This window comes from Carettochelys insculpta, chromosome 6 (assembly GCF_033958435.1).
Source record: "Carettochelys insculpta isolate YL-2023 chromosome 6, ASM3395843v1, whole genome shotgun sequence".
NCBI lineage: Eukaryota > Metazoa > Chordata > Testudines > Carettochelyidae > Carettochelys > Carettochelys insculpta.
This window is the reverse complement of record NC_134142.1, coordinates 7296908-7318418: the sequence shown is the minus strand read 5'-3', so window position 1 is coordinate 7318418 and position 21511 is coordinate 7296908. Positions and strand designations below refer to the sequence as shown.

The 21511-nt window shown below is 43.3% G+C and overlaps 1 protein-coding gene across 1 annotated transcript in view; it reads left to right on the top strand.

Moving 5' to 3' along the window:
- SOS2 (SOS Ras/Rho guanine nucleotide exchange factor 2) overlaps positions 1-21511 on the top strand; it is a 119334-nt gene that overhangs the window by 46901 nt on the left and 50922 nt on the right. The window contains exons 4-8 of the mRNA XM_074996177.1: positions 992-1156; positions 1625-1828; positions 4130-4273; positions 17227-17337; positions 19713-19811. Coding sequence (XP_074852278.1) covers positions 992-1156; positions 1625-1828; positions 4130-4273; positions 17227-17337; positions 19713-19811 — 723 coding nt within the window. The remainder of the gene's footprint in view (positions 1-991; positions 1157-1624; positions 1829-4129; positions 4274-17226; positions 17338-19712; positions 19812-21511) is intronic.

The window sequence follows — 21511 nt, the reverse complement described above, 5'->3', positions numbered from 1 at the left end:
ACAGTATCCTGTCTTCCATTAATAGCCAAAGGTTCCAGGATAGTGGATAGGCTGTGGGTGTGTATTACAGCCTTCAAGAGATTAAGTGCGTACAATCTTTAATTAGAGGAAAGGTGCAAATGCATTTTTAATTAAAATTATAAAAGGAAGGACCTTTATTTCCTCCAGTTTCCATGTGGAGGCTCTCATCCTGCACAGATGTAGGTCTGCTTAAATTTTAAGCACATCAGTGGTTCCATGGAAATTATTTAATTTTGATGGGACTTGGAAAGCTATGATGCAGTGGTGGGCAACCTGTGGCCCTCATGCAGCCCCCTGTGGTTCTGCGTGTGGCCTATCGGACCTTCTGTTACATTGCCTATGCCCAGGGTTGCCAGGTTCTGCTGGCTTCCATCCACATAGCTTTTTTCTTATTGGTATTAATAAAGTAACACATACACAAAGCAAGGGCACATAAGGTACACGCTGGTTGCACACCACATTGACTGTCAGAACCATGCACTTCTTCTGCATCCTATCATTGTGCTTCTATGGTTCATTTGGCACACCCAGCAAATTCTGTGTACGTCAGTGTGGCTAGTAAAACTGCCCAATCCCAGGAGACCATCTTGGTTACAGCAGCCGTGTGGCCCACTTTGATAAGGAAGGCCACTCATGCAACCCATTCATCAGCTTAGGTTGCCCATCACTGCTGTAATACTTTTGTTGCCTTTTATAGAAGGATGTCTCCGTAAGCGTTCATATTTCTGTAGCAGGCATAGCATGAGAGCAGTATGTTTTCAGGCTTCTCCTAGGTGAATATTTTTTTGCCAGAGGCTCGTGTTTTCTGTGCTGTGCTCCAGCTGTTGCATCCACATATTAACTGGTAACTCAAAGTAAAGCTCTTTTTGGTAAAAATGCTCATATCTTATTTTTAAAATATGACATTCAACATCAGAGTAACTTTTCAGGCCTGACTGTTTTTTGCCATATTTTTGTTTTTAATTTGCAGGAGGTTCTCGGCTATAAGGTAGATTATAATGTCTGTCTTTATATTGTGGCTGTTTTGGAATATATCTCCGCTGACATTTTGAAACTGGCTGGAAATTATGTTTTCAATATACGACATTTTGAAATCTCACAGCAAGACATTAAAGTGTCTATGTGTGCTGATAAGGTAAGAAATAATTGATATTTAAATGATTTAACAGTTTTTTAAAAAAATCATCCATTAATTTTCAACTGCATCATACTGATACGATCATTATTAAACCACCTTCTTGTAATGGTAAACTCTACGCTCTGTGGTTTAGGAAAAAAATAGTCTTTCCAGTTGCATCTTTATTTAGTTGTTCGCAAACTGTGTTTGTTGAGTTTATCTTCATCAGACAAAAGCTTTTGCAAGGTGCCTTGTGTTCTTCTGAATCTCGTTTCACAAATTCTGACTTTTCCTTCTGCACTAAATTATTAAAAATATGGCTTTGGCAGTTGCTGCCAAAGCATCAATGTAATTCCCTTGTTGTTATTACAGAAGGTGTTGTGATTAAAAACAGTTCACTGGTTTTTGAACAAATTGATACAGTTAAGTTTGAATGAAGGATAGAACTTAGATTTGTATAAAAACTTGACTCTAACTCTTTGCTAGGTTTTGATGGATATGTTTGATCAGGATGTTATTGGTTTGGTTTCGCTGTGTGAAGATGAGCCCTCTTCTTCAGGTGAACTCAATTACTATGACCTAGTGAGAACTGAAATAGCAGAAGAAAGACAATATCTACGTGAATTGAATCTGATAATAAAAGTCTTTCGGGAAGCTTTTCAATCTAATGGAAAGTTGTTCACACCTTATGTAAGTTCCTCTTTCATAGATTGCTTTGTTTTAATGCCTGAATGTTTGCATCTCCATTTTCAAACATAATTTAGTGAATTTACATTAACTGTATCAGAGTAAGTGAAATTTGGTAGAGTGTACCCTAGTGTGTAACGGAAGTGGTGACTGGTGCCTGAAATAAAAGAGGAGGACTGCAAGTAGCAGTCTTTGAATAGTTTCAGATCAAGATATAAAAAGCAAGTTTTCCTTTAGATGCAAACAGTAGTTAGTGCCAGATGGTCATGTGGGTAGAAAGTCTGCAGTTGTATACCTGCACTTTACCAGCAGCAGGTGGAGGAGCTGGGGCTCCTAAGAAAGTTAAGTGCTAAGAAGAGAGGCTGCAGAGGTCTTGCAAAAAGAGGTGGATGCAAAACTGTGGTCATTCACCTTCATTGACAGGGAAAAGGGAAAATTGATTTGAGGGAGCTGAGAGATTTGAGGGCTAGGGTTATGGGCAGGGAGAGATGGGATGAGTTCCTTGGGGTTGGATGGAATGGAACAAAGATGGAGTAACCTGAGAAGAAAGGGATGCTGTTCAGAGGTTAGAGTGAAGGGGTGGGTGCTTTCCAGGTGATGGGTGGGGAAAACTGCGCAGCTGGGGTATGTCTGAGATGTGGGTCACTAAAAGCAAGACTTGACAAAGGAATCTACTGGTTCCCTCTCCAGGCCCCTCTGGTATTCTGAAAAAGTGACTGAATAGTTTTGATGATAAAGTTTTGTTATTGAGACTGGAGTTTGGGGTCTGTTTATAAAATTTTCACTTCAGTTTAAGTTCAGAGAAAAGAGCTCTTCTTGATTGTGACCTATTAGTGTGCATTGTTCTAGCCGATACCGAACATGTTCTCTCGCAAGAAACACTGTTCCCAAAGCCTTTAGTACTCGATACTGCACCAGACTCTCAAGCCTTTAAAAGTAAAAACTGTTCAGTGTGGATCAAAGTGCATGGGCACGAGCACGATTGCACAACCTGAACTGATGCCTGCAACATGATTCCCCTCTCTCCCTTTCTGTTGTGTCCTTCCCACTTAGGGTATCTTTTCACGCATACTCCATTTGGCATCATGTGGAGAACAGGCCCTGCATAGAGATGTAGATCGTGAGGCCCTAAGTAGGGCCCTAAGTCCTTCCCGCTTAGGGTATCTTTTCACGCATACTCCATTTGGCATCATGTGGAGAACAGGCCCTGCATAGAGATGTAGATCGTGAGGCCCTAAGTAGGGCCCTAAGTCCTTCCCGCTTAGGGTATCTTTTCACGCATACTCCATTTGGCATCATGTGGAGAACAGGCCCTGCATAGAGATGTAGATCGTGAGGCCCTAAGTAGGGCCCTAAGTCCTTCCCGCTTAGGGTATCTTTTCACGCATACTCCATTTGGCATCATGTGGAGAACAGGCCCTGCATAGAGATGTAGATCGTGAGGCCCTAAGTAGGGCCCTAAGTCCTTCCTGCTTAGGGTATCTTTTCACGCATACTCCATTTGGCATCGTGTGGAGAACAGGCCCTGCATAGAGATGTATATCGTGAGGCCCGTAGGGCCTCACGATATACATCTCTATGCAGGGCCTGTTCTCCACACGATGCCAAATGGAGTATGCGTGAAAAGATACCCTAAGCGGGAAGGACACAACAGAAAGGGAGAGAGGGGAATCATGTTGCAGGCATCAGTTCAGGTTGTGCAATCGTGCTCGTGCCCATGCACTTTGATCCACACTGAACAGTTTTTACTTTTAAAGGCTTGAGAGTCTGGTGCAGTATCGAGTACTAAAGGCTTTGGGAACAGTGTTTCTTGCGAGAGAACATGTTCGGTATCGGCTAGAACAATGCACACTAATAGGTCACAATCAAGAAGAGCTCTTTTCTCTGAACTTAAACTGAAGTGAAAATTTTAGTGAAGTGAAGTGAAGACATATGTGAGTCCTGTGAATATATATTCCCTACATGGCACTCCATGTGCCCAAGCAGTGCTTCCCCTGTCTACACTGCTACTTTTAGCAGCGCAGAGTTTTGCTGCCTCCATGCTGCTGGAGCTTTTCCATGCTGCAGGAAAAGGCTCTGGCATGGTGGAGGCAGCATGAAAAGGCTACAGTAGTGAGGAGAGGCTCTGAGGGGGTGGATGCAGCCTGTCTTCACTGCAGCAGGTAAGCTACGTGGGCCCTATTCATTGCTATTGGTGTAGACAAGGCTTCTGTAGTTCAGGCTTTATTTTACACACTTGAATGTCCTAAAAGAATAAAGGAAATGGTCACAAATATTCCGAAAGCATAGATTTTGTGTTTTCAGGATATCGACGCGATCTTTAGCAACATTTCGGATATTCACGAATTGACTGTGAAGCTCTTGGGGTTGATTGAAGATACTGTTGAAATGACAGATGAAAGTAGCCCTCATCCTTTGGCTGGCAGCTGCTTTGAAGATCTGGCAGAGGTAAGTTTCTAAAATCACGTCATAGGACTATTTAGTACCTTCATATTAAGCGAGGGTCCATGATTCTAAATTGCCATGGAATGGACACTAGGTGACATGTTTTACTCAAGAAAAAAGAAAAAATCTTTTCTGAGGTTTTGAACAGAGAATGGTGAGGACAGGGCAGTCGTACAGAGAAATCTAAATTGTTTACTGCAGGGGTGCACGAAGTTGGGGGGGGTGCCACATTTTGTAGGGGTGGTGCAGTGCAATCATCTTCCCACCTCCATGCGTGGCTTGTGCTTCCTCCCCCAGCCCGCTTCTTCCTCTCCCGTGGCCTCCGCTGCCAGCCTTGTCAAGGGCATGCCCCTCTGCCACTGGGCCAGTTGGAATATTCAGAGGCCCTGAGTCAAGCAGCGGGCTTCACGGTGTCAGCGTGGCCAGGAAGGTGATGGAGGCTGCGGCAGGAGTGACCTGCTGAGTGCGTGCAGAGCCGGCAGTTGCCTGTGTGGCAGCGCCCCCTTTTTGACGCCCCCCTGATACACCCCTTTGTGTGGTCCTCCCACAGGTTGAGGGGGCTGTGGATAATTGCAGGGCTGAAAAGCGGGGTTTGATGAAAAATTTGCTCATCCCTGGTTTAGTGAGCTGGGCCCATTCAAACAACATGGATTTTAATGTATCCAGATACAAGATCATGCACCTGGAAGCAAAGAATGTGTGCGGAATGGATGGCTGTATCTTGGGAATCAGTTAATCTGACAATGATGTAAGGGTTATAGTGGGCAAGCAGCTCACCACAACCTGCAAGCATGATGATATGGCAAAAAGGGCTTATGCAATCATTGGATGTATAAGTAAGGGAGTAGGAATAAGGAGGTGATTTTACCCATATGGATGGCATTGGTGAAACAGATACTAGCATCTGCATCCAACTCGGGTCAAAATTTTAAAAACAATGTTGGAAATCTTGAGAGTGCTGAACGGAGCCACAAAAATAATTTGAAAATTACTTACAATGGGAGAGTTGGGGCTTGTCTACATGGGGACATCAAGGAAAATTAATTTGCGTTACAGTGTGATTTTTAAATTGGATTAGGAAAAGTGCATTAAAACTGTGTGGATACCCATATTTGGAATTCAAGTGACTGTAATTTGATTTAGCTCAATTCACTTGCAAAATCACACTTAAGGCTGGTCTACATTTAAAAACTTCAAGTGATGGTTGTAGTGCATTCCGGGGCGGTAACGCACATGCACCGTGTGCTTGCAGCTGGAGGTTTTTAAAGTAGTAGTGCCTGCTAGTCCACGTGTGGTCCCTTGCATTGCCTCATAGTTTCTCCTGAAGTGATAAAAGGTAGAGCAGGCTGATTGTGTCATTAGTTGCTTCTCACGATTGGATGGTCCAGATCAGACATCTGCTGTCCTCTCATGCTTGGTGTTGCTTTTTCCAATATTTTTATTCTTTATTCAGTGTTTTTGTTGTTTTTTGTAATGCAGATTAAACCTCTCTAATCTGGCATGATTTTAGTTAGCCAGAGGACCACTTACCGTGAGTGTGACCAAGTTTTCTGTGGTTCCAGGAAGTTTCTTTACAGCCACCAGACCTGTGTCTTATGCTGTTCTTTAGCTTTAATTTACCCCTAAATATCAACCAACACTTCCGCTTCTTACTGGACTCTTAGAAACATGCTAGAAAATATTGACCTCCCATAGGTGGACACATTCTCTCCTCCAGCACTGGTCAGGTCCTGAGGGGACTGGACAAGAGACGTTCATCCTGTAGTTTTCTTGTTTCTGAACATTTATAGGATTAGGGAAACTGCTTTGATGGTTTCCTGACAATCTGCTTAGTCCTCCTCCCCTCCCAAGCATCCATGTCTAGGCACTGGACATAACTATGTTTTTCCTAGATAGGTTTTTTCCTTGACTTTTTTCAGTGTTCTCATTTCTGAAAGTTCTGCAAGTTACAGGACTCAGGATGCCATCTTGGTGAAGTGGTAATTCCCAAGCAGACAATACCACTCATTTCTCCACATCCCGTGCAGCACCCATGTCTAGGTTCTGGAGTATCACAAAGAGGCCATGATACAGAATTCAGGCTTCTTGCCCACGTTTGTTTCTCTCTTAGGGACAAGAACCAGTGGTGTCTTTGCTGCTTGGGTGATGCCTATGCTACATTCAGGTGCGGCATCTGTCTCTCCTTCCCTGCCGATACATCAGAAGGCAGAGCCCTTTGGCTTAGGAGCCCTTTGTGAAAATTGCACCAGGTCTACAGTTTGTTACTGGCCAGGGAAATGCCCCCAGACCATATCAACATGAACAAACCAAGAGTGCACTTCCTGCTGCGAAGACCCATCCCAGCTCTGCCTGTAGCAGTGTGACAGACCCCACACTGAGGCCTAATCATGAGTCATGGATGCATGTACATGGCATAGCAGTAAGGCTTCCTCCATGTCTAAGAGAGATACTGTGCCATCCACAAGTACTGACCAAGTAGGGGAACCACACTCTAAGACGCACAACAGTGACAAAAGCCACTGTACATAGATCCTCACTGCCGCTGCTAACAACCGTAACTCGAGACGAAAAAGGGCCATAGTATTGGATAACTAATCGACTTTTAAAAATTAATTTGGATTAATTTTCCTGAATGTCCCCATGTAGACGAGCACTTTGAGTTCAGTCTGTTTAGTTCATAGAATCATAGACTAGTAGAACTGGAAAGAACCTCAAGGGGTCATCAAGTCCAGTCCTCTGCCCTCACAGCAGGACCAAGTACCATCTATATCATCCCTGTTAAATATTTATCTAACCTGTTCTTAAATCTCTTTAATGATGGAGATTCTACAGCCACCCTAGGCAATTTATTCCAGTGCGTAACCACCCTATGCCCATGCTGCTTGTCCTGTCATCAGAGGCGAAGGAGAATGATTTTTCTCCTTCCTGCTTGTAACACCCCTTTATAAGAACTTGAGAGCTGCCATCATGTCCCCTGTCAGCCTTCTGTTTGCCAAATTAAACAAACCCAGTTCTTTTAATTTTCTCTCATAAGTCATGTATTCTAGACCTTTTATCATTTTAGTTGCTCTTCTCTGGACCCTCTCCTATGTCTTCATATCTTTCCTGAAATACAGTGCCCAGTACTCCAGTTGAGGCCCAATCAGCACAGAGTAGAGTGGAAGAATTACTTCTCACGTTTGCTCATAGTACTGCAGTTAATGCATCTCACAGTCCTATTAGCTTTTTTTGCAACAGTGTCACACTGTTGACTCACGCTGAGCTTGTGGTCCACTGCGACCCCTAGATCCCTTTCTGCAGCACTTTCCATTTTGTATGCAAATTTAACAGTGAGGGAGATTGACCACTGAAACAAACTACCAGGGGAAATAATATATTATCTGTCCCTTGATGTCTGCAGATTGAGATTAGAATGGCTTTCCTGGGTGTCTTAGTCAAATGCAAGTTAATATGCTCAATGTAGAGGTAACTGGGTGAAATTCTATGCCCCTTGTTAGCCGGGAAGTCAGTCTGCGTGATGTAATGGTCTTTGCAGGTCTTAAAAATCTGTGAATATATTTATGAATGAATACATTTCAAATGTACTAAATATTTCAGCCTGCTGTTAGTCATTTTTCCCATTATCTTTCAAAGCAAGATACTTCTAGGCTCACTTTTGTTATACTAATGTAGTTTTAAACAGACTGTATCTAATTAAAAGTCAAGAGGGAGTTGACTGGTGTTCTCATGCAACTAGCACTTGGCTCAAGTAAGGGTTAAAACAGTTTTTATGAAGAGCACAGATTATGATCTCTGGCTATCGTTCCTTTTACTTACCAATATGCCATAAAGGTATCTTGTGATTTTTATGCAGTAAGCAAAGCCCTTTCAATGAACTACAACCTGGATTTCTTCACATTTCATTTAACTGAATGTTTTTAGTAGATAATAAAAAAGGTGACAATGAAGCTTGCAGCGAGGAAAAAAGCAGGTTCTAGATTTGAGAGTGTTTTCTTTAGTAGTAGGTATTTGTTTAGGTAGATAATACAGTAAAATCATTCATATCCAGCATTCCATTATCCAGAACTTTCAAATAACTGGCATTTTAACCATAAGTAAATTTTGGTTGTTTTTCATAAGTACAGCATAGTGAAAGCAAATACAAATAGTAGTAGTAGTAGACATCCTTCAGTCTATGTAGACCATGGATCACGCCCTTCGTAGTTCCATTTGGAATCATCATTTGCAGCGTCGACTGTGACTGTGAAGGCCCACACGAGAGTGACAGTCCTTGCTGCATCTGTTGCATGTGTAGTGGGTGTCTGGCAGGTCCTTACTGTGCTTTCTGTGGGCTCGCTTCTCCTCTGCTAGCTGTCTGATCCTCATCTCACCCTTCTGAAGGCCCTTGTGTAGTCTCTGCCTCCATCTGCTGTGATCGTCTGCCAGCTCCTCCCAGCTGTGTGGCTCGATGTCTACCTCCCTGAGGTCCCTCTTGCAAACGTCTTTGTAGCACAACTGGGGGCGTTCGGGAGGTCTTTTGCCAGAGGCTAGCTCGCCATACAGGATGTCTTTCGGGACCCTTCCATCATTCATCCTGTGGATGTGGCCAAACCAGCGGAGCCACCGCTGCCTGAGGAGGGTGTGGATGGTTGGGGTTCCAGCTTGCTCAAGGACAGTAGTGTTGGACACTTTGTCTTTCCACGATATTCCAAGGATGCGCCTGAGGCAGCGCATGTGGAAGACGTTCAGCCTCTTTTCCTGGAGGGAGTACAGGGTCCAAGACTCGCTGCTGTAAAGGAGGGTGCTGAGGATGCAGGCTCTGTAGACTTGCATTTTGGTGTGGGTATACAACTTGATGTTATTCCACACTCTCTTGCTGAGTCTGGACAGAGTTGTGGCTGCTTTTCCGATCCTCCTATTTAGCTCAGTCTCCAATGACAAGGTATCAGTGATGGTCGACCTGAGGTAAACGAACTCATGGACGACCTCTACCGTATAGTTGTCAGTGCTGATTAATGGAGGTTCGTCAACGTCCTGACCAAGTACGTTTGTCTTCTTTAGGCTGATGGAAAGCCCAAAGTCCTTGCATGCTTTGGAGAGCTGATCCAGCAGTTTCTGAAGCTGGTCTTCTGTGTGAGACACTACAGCAGCGTCATCTGTGAACGGCATATCTCTGAGGATTTCCTGCACCTTAGATTTAGCTTTCAGCCTTGCAAGATTAAACAGTTTCCCATCAGATCTTGTGTGCAAAAAGATGCCTTCTATTGAAGATCCAAAGGCGTGCTTCAAGAGGAGTGCAGAAGATCCCGAACAACGTTGGAGCAAGGACGCATCCTTGTTTGACGCCGCTCCTGATGCTGAAAACATCTGATAATGTGCCATCATATTGGACGGTTCCTCTCATGTCTTCGTGGAAAGACTGGATCATCTTGAGTAACCGTGGTGAACAGCCTATCTTGTGGAGCAGTTTGAACAGTCCATCCTTGCTGACCAAGTTGAAGGCCTTGGTCAGGTCCATGAAGGCTAAGTAGAGTGGCTTTCTCTGCTCCCTGCATTTCTCCTGCAGCTGCCTCAGAGAGAAGACCTTGTCAACGGTAGACCTCTCTGCGCAGAATCCGCACTGTGATTCGGGATACACCCTCTCAGCAATCTTCTGGAGTCTGCCGAGGATGACGCGAGCGAACAGTTTACCAGTGATGCTTGGGAGGGAGATTCCACGGTAATTGTTGCAGTCGCTTCTGTCTCCTTTGTTCTTAGACAAGGTTATGATGTTAGCGTCGCGCATGTCCTGTGGAACCTCTCCCTCTCTCCAGCACAGGCACAGTAGCTCATGTAGGGGTTCCAGGAGGGCGTCCGTGGCACACTTGATTACCTCTGGCGGTTAACCATCCTGGCCTGGGGCCTTTCCTACTGCAGTGCTGTCGATGGCTTTCTTCAGTTCGTCCATTACTGGTAGGAGCTCGATGGCATTGAGGGCTGAATCAACCACAATGTTCTCGCGTGAGTACAGCTCGGAGTAGTGCTCGACCCAGTGCTCCATCTGTTTGGCTTTGTCAGCGATGACTTCACCAGATTTGGATTTCAGAAGTAGCATCTTGTCCTGGGTTGGGTCCTAATGCCTTCTTGATGCCCTCGTACATTCCCCTGAGATTACCGGAGTCAGCACTGGTCTGGATGCTGCTGCGTAGCTCGAGCCAGTAGTTGTTGGCACAGCGCCTGGCAGTCTGCTGTACTGTTTTTCTGGCTGCTCTGAGCACTTGCAGGGTACTCTGACTCGGTGAGCGTTTGTACTCCAGGAGTGCGGCGCTCTTCTTTTCAATGACTGGAGTCGTCTCATCGGAGTTAGCTTCGAACCAGTCATTTGTGTTTCTAGCTCTTCCAAACACTGATGAGGTCGTGCTGTAAATTGTATCCCTCAGATGCTGCCATCTGGAGGTCGCATCAGCACCCCCAGGGCTGCTGCGCAGATTCTCCTCGAGGGTCACTCTGAACTTTTCGGCTCTCTCTGAGTTTGCTGTATTTCGGGCATCAATGTGGGGCCTTCCAGTCGGTTTAGAGTATTACAGCTTCTTGGGTCTCACCTTGAGTTTGGAGCAAACTAGCGAGTGATCTGTATTGCAGTCGGCACTATGATAGCTGCATGTCAGAAGGATGTTTTTGAGGTTATCATGTCTAGTGATGACCATGTCTAGTTGATGCCAGTGTTTCGAGCGTGGGTGTCTCCATGACACTCTGTGCTGTGGCTTGGTTTGGAAAAATGTGTTTGTGATGCACAGATTGTGGTACGTGCAAAGTTCGAGAAGACGCTGTCCGTTTTCATTCATTTTTCCCACACTGAAGTGGCCTAAGCAGGAAGGCCATGAGTTATGATCAGCTCCAACTCTCGCATTGAAGTCACCCAAAATGTACAGTTGTTCGCAAGCAGGTATTTGCGCTATGGCAGCACTAAGTACGTCATAGAACTTGTCTTTTACTTCTGGTGTGGCGTACAGGGTTGGGGCGTAAGCGCTGATCAGGTGGACAGGACCGGCGCAAGTTTGAAGTATGACCTGAAGGAATCTTTCTGATCCACCCATGACTAATTCCACCATTTGTAGAAGAGTATTTCTGATGGCAAAGCCAACACCATGTTCCCTGGGTTCATCTTGGGCTTTACCCTGCCAGAAAAAGGTGTAGTCCTTTTCCTTTAGAGATCCTGAATCTGCAAGTCGTGTCTCTTGCAGAGCAGCAGTGTCAGCTTGGAGCCTCTTCAGTTCCTCATTGATGACAGCAGTCTTTTGGGTGTCGCTGATGTCCCGAAGATCTTCAGTCTAACCGGTCAGCATGGTCCACACATTCCAGCAAGCAAGCTTAAATCTTTGATGGTTTCCTTTTCTTGTTGATTTTCTTATTGGTTTGCCTGGTGCTCAAATTTCAGTCACTTGTCAGGTTTGGGAACCTTAAGCCTCACGCAGCCAGTGAGGCAGGTGAACTGTGGTGGGACAGTACCCTTCTGGCTGGGGGCTGCCCAGCTTGAGGCGGGTGGTGACTGTCCAGTGAGATGCCGTGATCTCTCCCACTGTAGAAGGCAACCCCTGGCACTCGTTCTCTACGCCAGTCGAGCAAGAGCTTATAACCAGTATCTGTTACCTCCCATGTTGATTCAATGCTGTTAAGCAATGCTGGAGTACCTCTCCAGGCGCAAGCCTGGGCAATTTTTTTGGGACCCTGGGTTGCCCAGACACCAGTATCCTCCTCTCGGCTTTACTGATATAGTCCAAAGGAGAGGATAACTTCTACGTCTGGTACCAGCTCATCTGCAGGAGTTGCCGGGTCGATGCCAGAAGTTGGCACAGAACCGCCTTAGGACTCTCTTCCAGATTTTCTGTCAGGGTTTACTCCCTTAGCCTTGCTCCTTCCCGGGATAACCCACAAGGCAGTGGGGCAAATACAAATAAATACAGGAAAACAATGTACAGTACTACTGTTGTTGATAAATAAAGTACTCTGCATACATTTTTGTTTGTTTCTTAACATCTAATCTTGTTTTTCTTTAGTGTTATGCGTTACTAGATATACCTCTTGATTATCCAGAATATTTGAATATCTGGCACCTTCCCAGTCCTGGGTCTGGCAGATATGAAAGAGTTTACTGTACAGAGAGAGGTCCCTTGGCAAACTAGAACTGCTGTCCAAGCATCTCTCACTTTTTGCCACACTCCCATTCTTGCATGAAACGTTTAAGAAGGAACTGTGCAGTGATGGGGGGGGGAAAAAACCCTAAAATACTTGGATCACACAACAGCGGGTGTTTTATAATGAAAATGCTTTAAAACAACTTTGAAGTCCTTTGATCATAAAGTTAAATCATGTTTTTTGGCTGATCTGTTTTCAGATGTAAATTTTCTTCTGCAAAGACTGTGCAAAAATGTGCTTTTTTTGAGATGGAGGAAACAGGAAGGAAGCAAACATTTCTATTTTGAAAAATGTATTGTAATTTTTAGTGAATCTAATGCCTTGGGGGTTTTGGATAAAAAGTTTCTGGACAGCTGACATTTTAGTATTCTGTTGAAAACCTGTTTTTCACCACATAGCTATTTTAAAATGATATAGTAAGTGTTGATAGCCACTTCAAATGTTCAACAGCAGAAAAGGGCTGAAATATGCATGTGTATATGTGTGGAACTTAAATTTAATCATTTATGTCTCATGGATATTGACTAAAACATGCCTTTAGAATGTGTGTGATGGTGTAAAAATCAGTACAAAAGCTGCAGATTCTCATAACTTTGTAAATCAAAACTTTTTTCTTCAACAGCCAGGACTATTTTAATGCTGAATTGTAGCTTTTATATATCAATCAGTTTTGCAGTAATCTTTCTCCCAAAGTGTCTGCATTTTTTTACACTTGCATGTTACGATTTTTCTTTAAGTGGTACTCCCTATATGTGGGTTTTCCATATGTGGGTTTTCATTCATGACAGAGCCAAAAGATTTTCGTAGCAGGCTGTTGATCCACACCTCTGTATGTAGCTTCATGTGTCAGGCAAGGTTGTATTAGTTTTGCAGTTCAGTGTTCCTTTAGTTCCCTCTTACCGCGACCATATTCAGAGTTGGAAACTCTCTGTTCCTCCGCATATGTCGTTTCACTATGAGAGCAGTTTCATCTATTGTATATAGTTCTTCTTTGTTGTTTTATTATGAAGTGAAACAGATATTTTGGTTGTTCTCCTAGCCAAAATGCAGTTGAAGGAATTTTTCCCAAATGGCAAAAAAATTCACCTCTAGGCAGAGACCATAAGTGGAAAATGCGTGTGTTGAAATTTCTAGAAAATTGTGAGCGTATGAACACAATAAATCTGCCATGAAGCCTCTACGAACTCCATGCCAGTCCTAAGCCTTGGATGAAGGATATAGGAGAGGCCAACCCCACAGAGAATGGGTAGATGATATAGTAGATTGGTGCGGAGCTAGTCTACAGAAACTAAGCCACTCTGCGGTGGACAGGGAATGATGGAAAGGAATAGTGAGAGAGGCATCAGACACCAGTGGGCGCTGAGCCCATGGTTATTGATGATGATGATGATGATGAACACAGAATGTTCTAATGCAGTCTTTACTACAGCAGTTGTAACCAGGTGGCAAGTATAGAAACATATATCTTCAACTGTATCTGTGTGGATCTCACTGTTTTAGATGCTCATGTGCCTACTGCATGTCACACTGGGATTCTTTGGAATAGCAGTATCTTTTTGGGCCTTGTGCTCCCATGTAGTCACAGAAAGGGCAGAGCAACTGTGGCCCTCCTTCAGTTCCTTTTTACCACAGTTGGCAGTGAGATGGAACCCAGCCACTTTCCAGCCTGCTACTGCTACAGGGCTTCACCCTTTCTTGGATAATGTGTTGAAGAGAGAGTCTTCACCACCCATCTGCCTTGTTTCCTTTAATTTGGACATTGTGTTTAAAAAAAAAACAAAAAAAGAAAAACACAAAAGAGGAGAGGCCCTAACCTATTACACATGGAGGCAGTCAAGGTGCTTTACACCAACATGGCAGACTCAGACCAGAGGTTTACATTTTGTGATCTGTGGACCTCTGAGGGTCTGCAGACTAAGATTTACAAAGAGATCTGTATCTCCATTTGAAATTTTTTTATGCTCCACAAATGGGAAAAAGTTGAAAACTACTGCTGTAAACCATCAGGGTTATAATCTTTTTCATCCTGTGGTGGTCTCATGCTCCTTACTGACCAGCACATCTCTTGCCCATTCTCTCTTGGGGAGAGTGGTATCCTTAGGTCCTTAGCATATTAATTGTTTACCTCTAGAATCTATAACAGTAGGGAGTTGGAGCTCAAGTTACATTGCTTGAGTGATCCAGGTGGGTCACTTTGTACCTAGGGGACATGAGAACTACCAAACGGAAAGTCATTATCAGACACCACATTCCAACAGTAGTTAGTGAAAGAAGCAAATTAGGGGGATGATGTCAATACTGTCGTCATCAGCTTTGATGCTTTTAACACCAGTGACCTCAATGCTATTTGTTTCAACACTGGAGCCTGTGCTCTGGTGGCAGAAGGACAGCATTCAGACAATCCTGCATAGAGCGTGAAACGAACTCCAAACTTGGGATTGTCCCACAGAGAGAGACTGTGAAACATGATTCCTAGGAGACAGCCCCAAGTCTGTTGGGGGGGGGGGGGGAAATGGCACAGGATGAAGAACCCTGGCAGAAATCCAGAATGTGTATTGATAACTACAGTCAAACTGAGGATGGGTCACCCAAGGGGTCACCCAACTCCCACACTTTATTTCTTGTGAAAGATCCACCCAGCTCACAGGAAGTATTTGAGATTCAGAGGCCAAATCACTGCAGTCACAAGGTACTATTATTCAAAAGTTCCACGGCAATGAAAGTCTTCACATCCTAGCTAGTGTTGTTTACAGCAAACCTGAGGTGACAGGGCGTACATGTTTATGCTTATCTGGATAACTGGCTGGTCAAAGTCTGCAGTGAACCTACAGTAGGCTCCCTTCCTGATTGGTCATCCTAGTGAACTGTAGTCCAGAGTATAGAGTTCATTGGAGTTATGATAGACCCCTGGCCAGAGTGACCATGCCTACCAGAGTTCACATTCCCATCATTGCAGTAAGTATTACTCAAGGTAAGATCAGACTGAAATGGCACAGACTTGCCTTGGGTTGTTGGGCCATGTGCCAGTGTGGATGTATATGATGTTATTTGCCAGACATCACCTGAGGCTGCTGCTGCTTAGGCTAAAGTTCTTCTGTTCACCTCCAAGTTATTGGATAGACAGTAAAATCTTAGGATCACTTCATATTTTTGCAGAGTTGGCATGGTACTAGACCCCAAAAAAATTAAGCAGTGGGGTGTACCATTTTTGTCCCTCTACTCCATGAAGACATTGGTCACAGATGCATCAAGGAAAAGTTATGGAGCCCACCTACAAATGCAAGGGATATGGTTTTCCTAGAGGACATAGGTGTTCCTATAAACTTTCTTGAACTCAGGACCCTGTCCTCTGAAATTCCGGAGTGCAGAGCCAGCGATGAACTGCATAAATGGAGAAATAAATGCTCCTTGCCACACTGCCAGGAGGCAATCAAATTTTGAGCATGGTACCAGCAACAGGGGGCAAATCTGATGGTTCTTCATTTCCCAGAAGTCTGCATTGACCTAGAGACTTCATGAAAATATAACCATGGCCTATCCCTGAAGAGTGATGTTGTAGTGCCAGTATTCTGTCATTCTCTGGGAGGTGTTCCTGTATTAGATCTGTTCATCACTAAAGACAGTACTCACTCCCATTTCTGTCTCAGACTCATTGCCCAACACCTTCCTTCTGCAGTGGAATTCAAGGTTTCTCTTACGTCTTTCCCCCGCTTCCTCAATACTCTGAGGAATGCCAATTTCCAGACTTACAGCAATGACCATTCTCACGGAACCATGTTGGCCCTGGCAGTTTTGATTGACAAACCTGCTATAGATGTCTGTTCAGCCACTGAACTAGCACCCGTAGTGCTTGGACCTGATTTTGCAGCACCACAGCCAGATAGTTCATGTGGACCTAAAGTGTCTGCTCCCAGCAGCCTGGGTGTTGGCTGGTGCTAAATACCATGGTCAGGAACTGTTCTAGATACTCTAGGAGATGTTGGAATTCATTGTCATCCTGTTGAGGCTCAGGGGCTCAAAGAGCCTCTTCTAGGGTCTTTAACTTATCTCTCCGAAGAGTCTTCTACAAGCACATTGTCCAGGAGAATGAGCGAGCACAAAGAACTTAGGGCTAATCTTCCCTACATGATATTTCATTCGGAATCAGGTTTTGCATGTGTGAGGCGTATGAGCATTTACAGTGGTATCCACACCATGACTAGAACCCTGCAAATTTATACTTATCTGCTTTACAACAGCAGATATCCTCATCCACAGATATGGATGCAAATCTTAGTGGCCCATCTTTGCAGATGTGGATGTAAATTTCATCTCTAGAACCTTGCAAGTTTACGGATATCCATGGGTCTCTGCATCTGCAGATCATTTTTGCAGATACAGCTTTTGTATCCATGCAGGGCTCTACTGATGAGATCTCAGCGAAGTACAGTTATGGTGGGATAAGTAGTAAGTCATGCATGTTAGAGAAGCCTTTTCAAAGCATGGCCTATTGATGGTGGGCTCACTAATGGACTGTAGGTAAGAATTTGCTTCTTGCCATGATTTCTTTAAAATGAAATTTGTATTTAATGACAAAATAGAAACATCAAGCCATGCTCACCAAGGTTTGTGCATGAATTAAAGTATAAATTAATGAATTAAGGGATATGCTGAGTTGTATTGTTTTTGAATAAACAGAAACTTTCTGGAAAATTCACTTTTAAAATATCAGCTCTAAATAAACAAATCGTAAAAGCTAAGCATAAAAGACATCCTGCATCATTTTTCGGTGTATATACATAATTATTTCCACCTTTCTTTAGGAACAAGCCTTTGATCCATATGAAACTTTGTCCCAGGATATTCTTTCCCCACAGTTTCATGATCATTTTAATAACTTGATGGCTAAACCTGCTGTTGCTCTACATTTTCAGGTAAGTTCTCACTCAAGAAATACCATGTTTCTTTTTTGAGATCCATCCTACATTGTCTGTTCCTAATCATTCTTTGGCAGTGGGTGGGCATTCTAGTGGCATCCTGGATCATGATCTCTCTCAGATTAAGGCGTTTGGGCTGTGCCTCTCTTCCTGCAATTATGGGAGGATGTTCAGACTTGTCCATGGGTCTTTGTCACTTCCATTTAGGCCTTGTAGTAGATTCTTTGCCTCCAGCAAAGCAGTGACTTGGCATTCCTGCCTTTTCCATTATCATCCCAGTTTTTAATGCCAAATACAGGGGCATCAATGAACAATATTCTCTCTCTCTCTCCTTCCCCACCCACACCCTGTCTTTCATCCAATGGTTGACATTTTTCAGGCATCATTCCATAACAGGACTACCCACTGAGCTCCTTCCCTTGTTTATTTTCCCCTTCCCCCCGCCCCCAGCATGGGAGAGCCTGCTAAACTGTGCCTGCAAATGCTAAGAGTTCTTCATCTGGAAGGAGACTCAAAGGAGACACAGAAGGAGAGCTCTGCTGCAGTTGCTCCTATCCCACAGACCCTGCTTGGGCAAGGACTCAGTTTGGACAGCTTGTTAGGGTCTTTATGTCCCATCATGCCAGCTGAGACTCCTCCCGAGGCATCTCTTCAAGGGTGAGTCAGTCCTCTTCAGCTTTTGGGACTCAATAAACAAGACCATCATCTTGTTTATTCCTTGGTTAGTGAAGTAAAGCCATTCCTCCACCCCCCCGCACCAAAAAATCCCAAAAAGACAAGTACTCCTCTAAAGGGAAAGGCTCTGGTGTTTTACCCCAGATACTCAGGTCACTTGGCAAGGAGACTGACTCTTCCCAGTAGGAAGAGTTGGGCTGTGTTAGGGAGGTTCCTGAGGATTTTGTCTCCAGGCAAATTGGAATGAAGGCGGAAAAGGTATGGCCATGCCTTAAAGTCCCATGGACAACCAGGAGCTGCCTCTGGGAATTGCAGAAAGAGTGGACCAGTCCAGCTGTCTTACACTGAGACTTCTGAGAGGTCATTTCCAAAAAGGAAAGTATTGGGTAAACAACTTTCTGTTTCACAGTTACTGAATTTAAGTGTATCGGTGACCTCTCTCAGCTTTTTTTCCTGATACTTGCTTCAACAAGCCATGTTCCTTTCCCAGGATACCTTGGAAATTTTTTCTCTTCCACTTGCCTTTTGAGTTATTGCTTTCAGTGGCTGATCAAAAAGGAAAACAAGTTTTAATTTTTGGTGATTAAACAAATATGTAACTTTCAGAGTAATTACTAATAGTATTTTCCCACATATTTAATGAGATCCCTTGATTTCTGTGTAATGTCAGAGGGGTAGATTAAGTTAGAAGCTAAATATCTGGGCCTCTGGATCTACCAAAAATCTGGAGGGAAAGGAACAGTGCTCGTAGAGATTAGGAGGAGATCAGAAGGTATCCTTGATGATAGCAAGGAGTGCTGTAATGCTCTTGAAGGGTGGCAGGGGTGGGATTCCTGAATTTCTTGTGTAGGATCTTTTTGATTGGGTTGTATCTGGGTCACACACAGTCTTTAATATTCCACTGCATCCCAGCACCAAATCGTGCAGGAAATGTAATGTTTTGTTTTCTTTTCCTCAGTAAAATACTTGTTTGAGAAGTAGGCTTGAACATACAGTACCTGTCTGATCATAATCATAAGCTTGTCTTACTACCCTAACTTCCCGCACGTGACTGTAAGCAGACTGTCTGCTTAGTCATGAATTCAGTTTCACTATAGAATTTTACATGTTCTTAATTTTGAATCTTTGAGAGAGTGCAGTCTAATAAGGAAAAGGAAGTGCCTCATGTGATATGTGTAGATACTAAAACTAGGTGTTATAGGCTTTCATGAGGAATATTTTGTTAATTCAGTGGAACTTAAGTTTTGTGGCTGGGGCTGTTCTGTTTAAGATAGAGGTCCAAGTGGCTTTGTATGATGAGATCTCTTTTTAAATGGTTTTGTAGTTAACTTGTTCCAGCATGTTGTATATTGATTTGCTGTTTCTGGTGAAAACGGAGGTAATAACAGTGCAGCTGGTAAATTGCTTATTTTAATGAGGTTGCCACTGCAAGTTCTTGTTGAGCGAGCTGAGGGTGCTGTATCTTGCAAGTCATAAAATCAGTTTTTAGTAGCAAATAGGGTGAGTATGTGCACACAATGCCCTCCACCTCCTGGCTTACCATGCCACTATAGCGTACTCATTCATGCCCTCCACTATATCTATATTCCTCTCAAACAAATTTAATGCAATTCTGGAAAAATGTCCCAACTTCATCCCGATTTTCTTTGAAATACATATGTTGGGCACAGAAATAATGCTGGTTTTTTTTAATTCAGTCTATTGCGGAAGGTTTTAAAGAAGCTGTGCAATATGTCCTTCCACGACTCATGCTGATCCCAGTTTATCATTGTCTGCACTATTTCGAATTATTACAGGTAAGACAGTGCGGTTTCTTTTAAAGCACAAGTAACTTTAATGTTTCTAGGAAATTATTTTTTGTTTACTGTGCATGAAAATAGGATGTGAATATAGTTAAGCATAAATTTTATAGAAGTGATTGATAGTTACAGTATAAAAATTATACAAATTTCAAATGTGTTCCAGCTCTCAAAGTTTTCCTAAATCTTTGATTACTGCTTATGTGCTATGGTCTGCGAAACATTGATGGTAGATATCTATTTTCTTATGTTGAACTGGCATATAAATGAGATTTGCATTAATTCTGTCATGGGAAATGCTTTTAATTCTTTCTTTACCTTTATTTCATACATTTTTCCTATTCATTAAAAGATAGTTTACCTGAATGTCTGGGCCTTTCAGTTTAAGGCGCACACATTCTGATCATTATTTTCGGCAAAGTTGTATGTGTCACACTGAACAAAATGAGAATACAGCAAATCCTTAAGATACGCTCAGTCAAGTCGCACATGTCTCGAGTTAACGTGAGTCAGACTGGAGGGGCAGCAGCCTGACTTCTGCTGCTCCTGACAGGAGCAGTTTCCTCCTCCTGTCAAGGGCGGCAGCCACAAGTCAGGCTGCCATCCCTAACAGAAGTGGTTGTCCGTGTCCTCCGTCCCCCTCCTGCCCCCATCGGCAGCAGCCATGAGTCAGGAGAATCTCTGCCTACCACAGCTTTCTTCATATTGAGTCCATCTGCAACACTCTTCAAATTCTTTTTTAAATGGAGAGGCTCTAGTATTTTGTACCTTAAAATGGGATAGCATTTGTGAGGACTGTGGAATCCTTATTAAGTTGGTAGTCAAAATGATATTGCTGTGGAATTTATTTTTAGTAGCTTTGTTACCAAGAGCAAGACTCTTAGTTTGGGAACTGATGTTGATTTGTAAATAAATCTGCATGTTGGGAAATCAGATCATAAACTATAGAAAAAGTAATTTGCAGCTGTAAGCAAAGATTACCTGTGTGTCTAGTGCTTGTGTGCCCTGGCACGGTAGCCTACATAGCAGAGTATGTATTTGCATGTAAGCCTGTTTACAGCACCTGTTAAACAGTATAATAATAGTTGAGCATATCTCCATTTGTCTGCGTGTGTTTGCTTCTGATTTGAGTTAATGGAGAGTGGGACACAAGCAGCACTGAAGGTTCATAATAAAGCAGAAATACAGTTCATGTTCTTGTCGCCAAAGTATAAGGTGAGCACTATGTCAGTAACCCAAAGAACATGAGTATGCCTAGAAACCAGAAATTAAAACGTACAGTGCCAAAAGAGAAATCTCTGAAAGCCGCAGGGGGAAACTTTTTAAAGACGCCCTAACTGAGGCTTTCTTCAAATTTGTATCCCAAATTACAAAACATAGTAACAGAACTAAAAAAGTCCCACTGTGGCTAAACAGCAAAGTAAAAGAAGAAGTGAAAGGCCTTTAAAAAGTGGAAGCTAAATCCTAGTGAGTTAAATAGAAAGGTGCATAAACTTTGGCAAGTGAAGTTGAAAAATATAACGAGGCTAAAAAATGATTTGAAGGACATTTAGCCAAAGACTCAAAAAGTAATAGCCAAAGGAGAAAAAGGCTGGAAGCCTGCTAAACAGCCGTTGTGGTCACTAAATGATCGAGATGTTAAAGGAACACTCAAAAACAATAAGGCCGTGATGGAAGAACAAAATGAATTCTTTGAA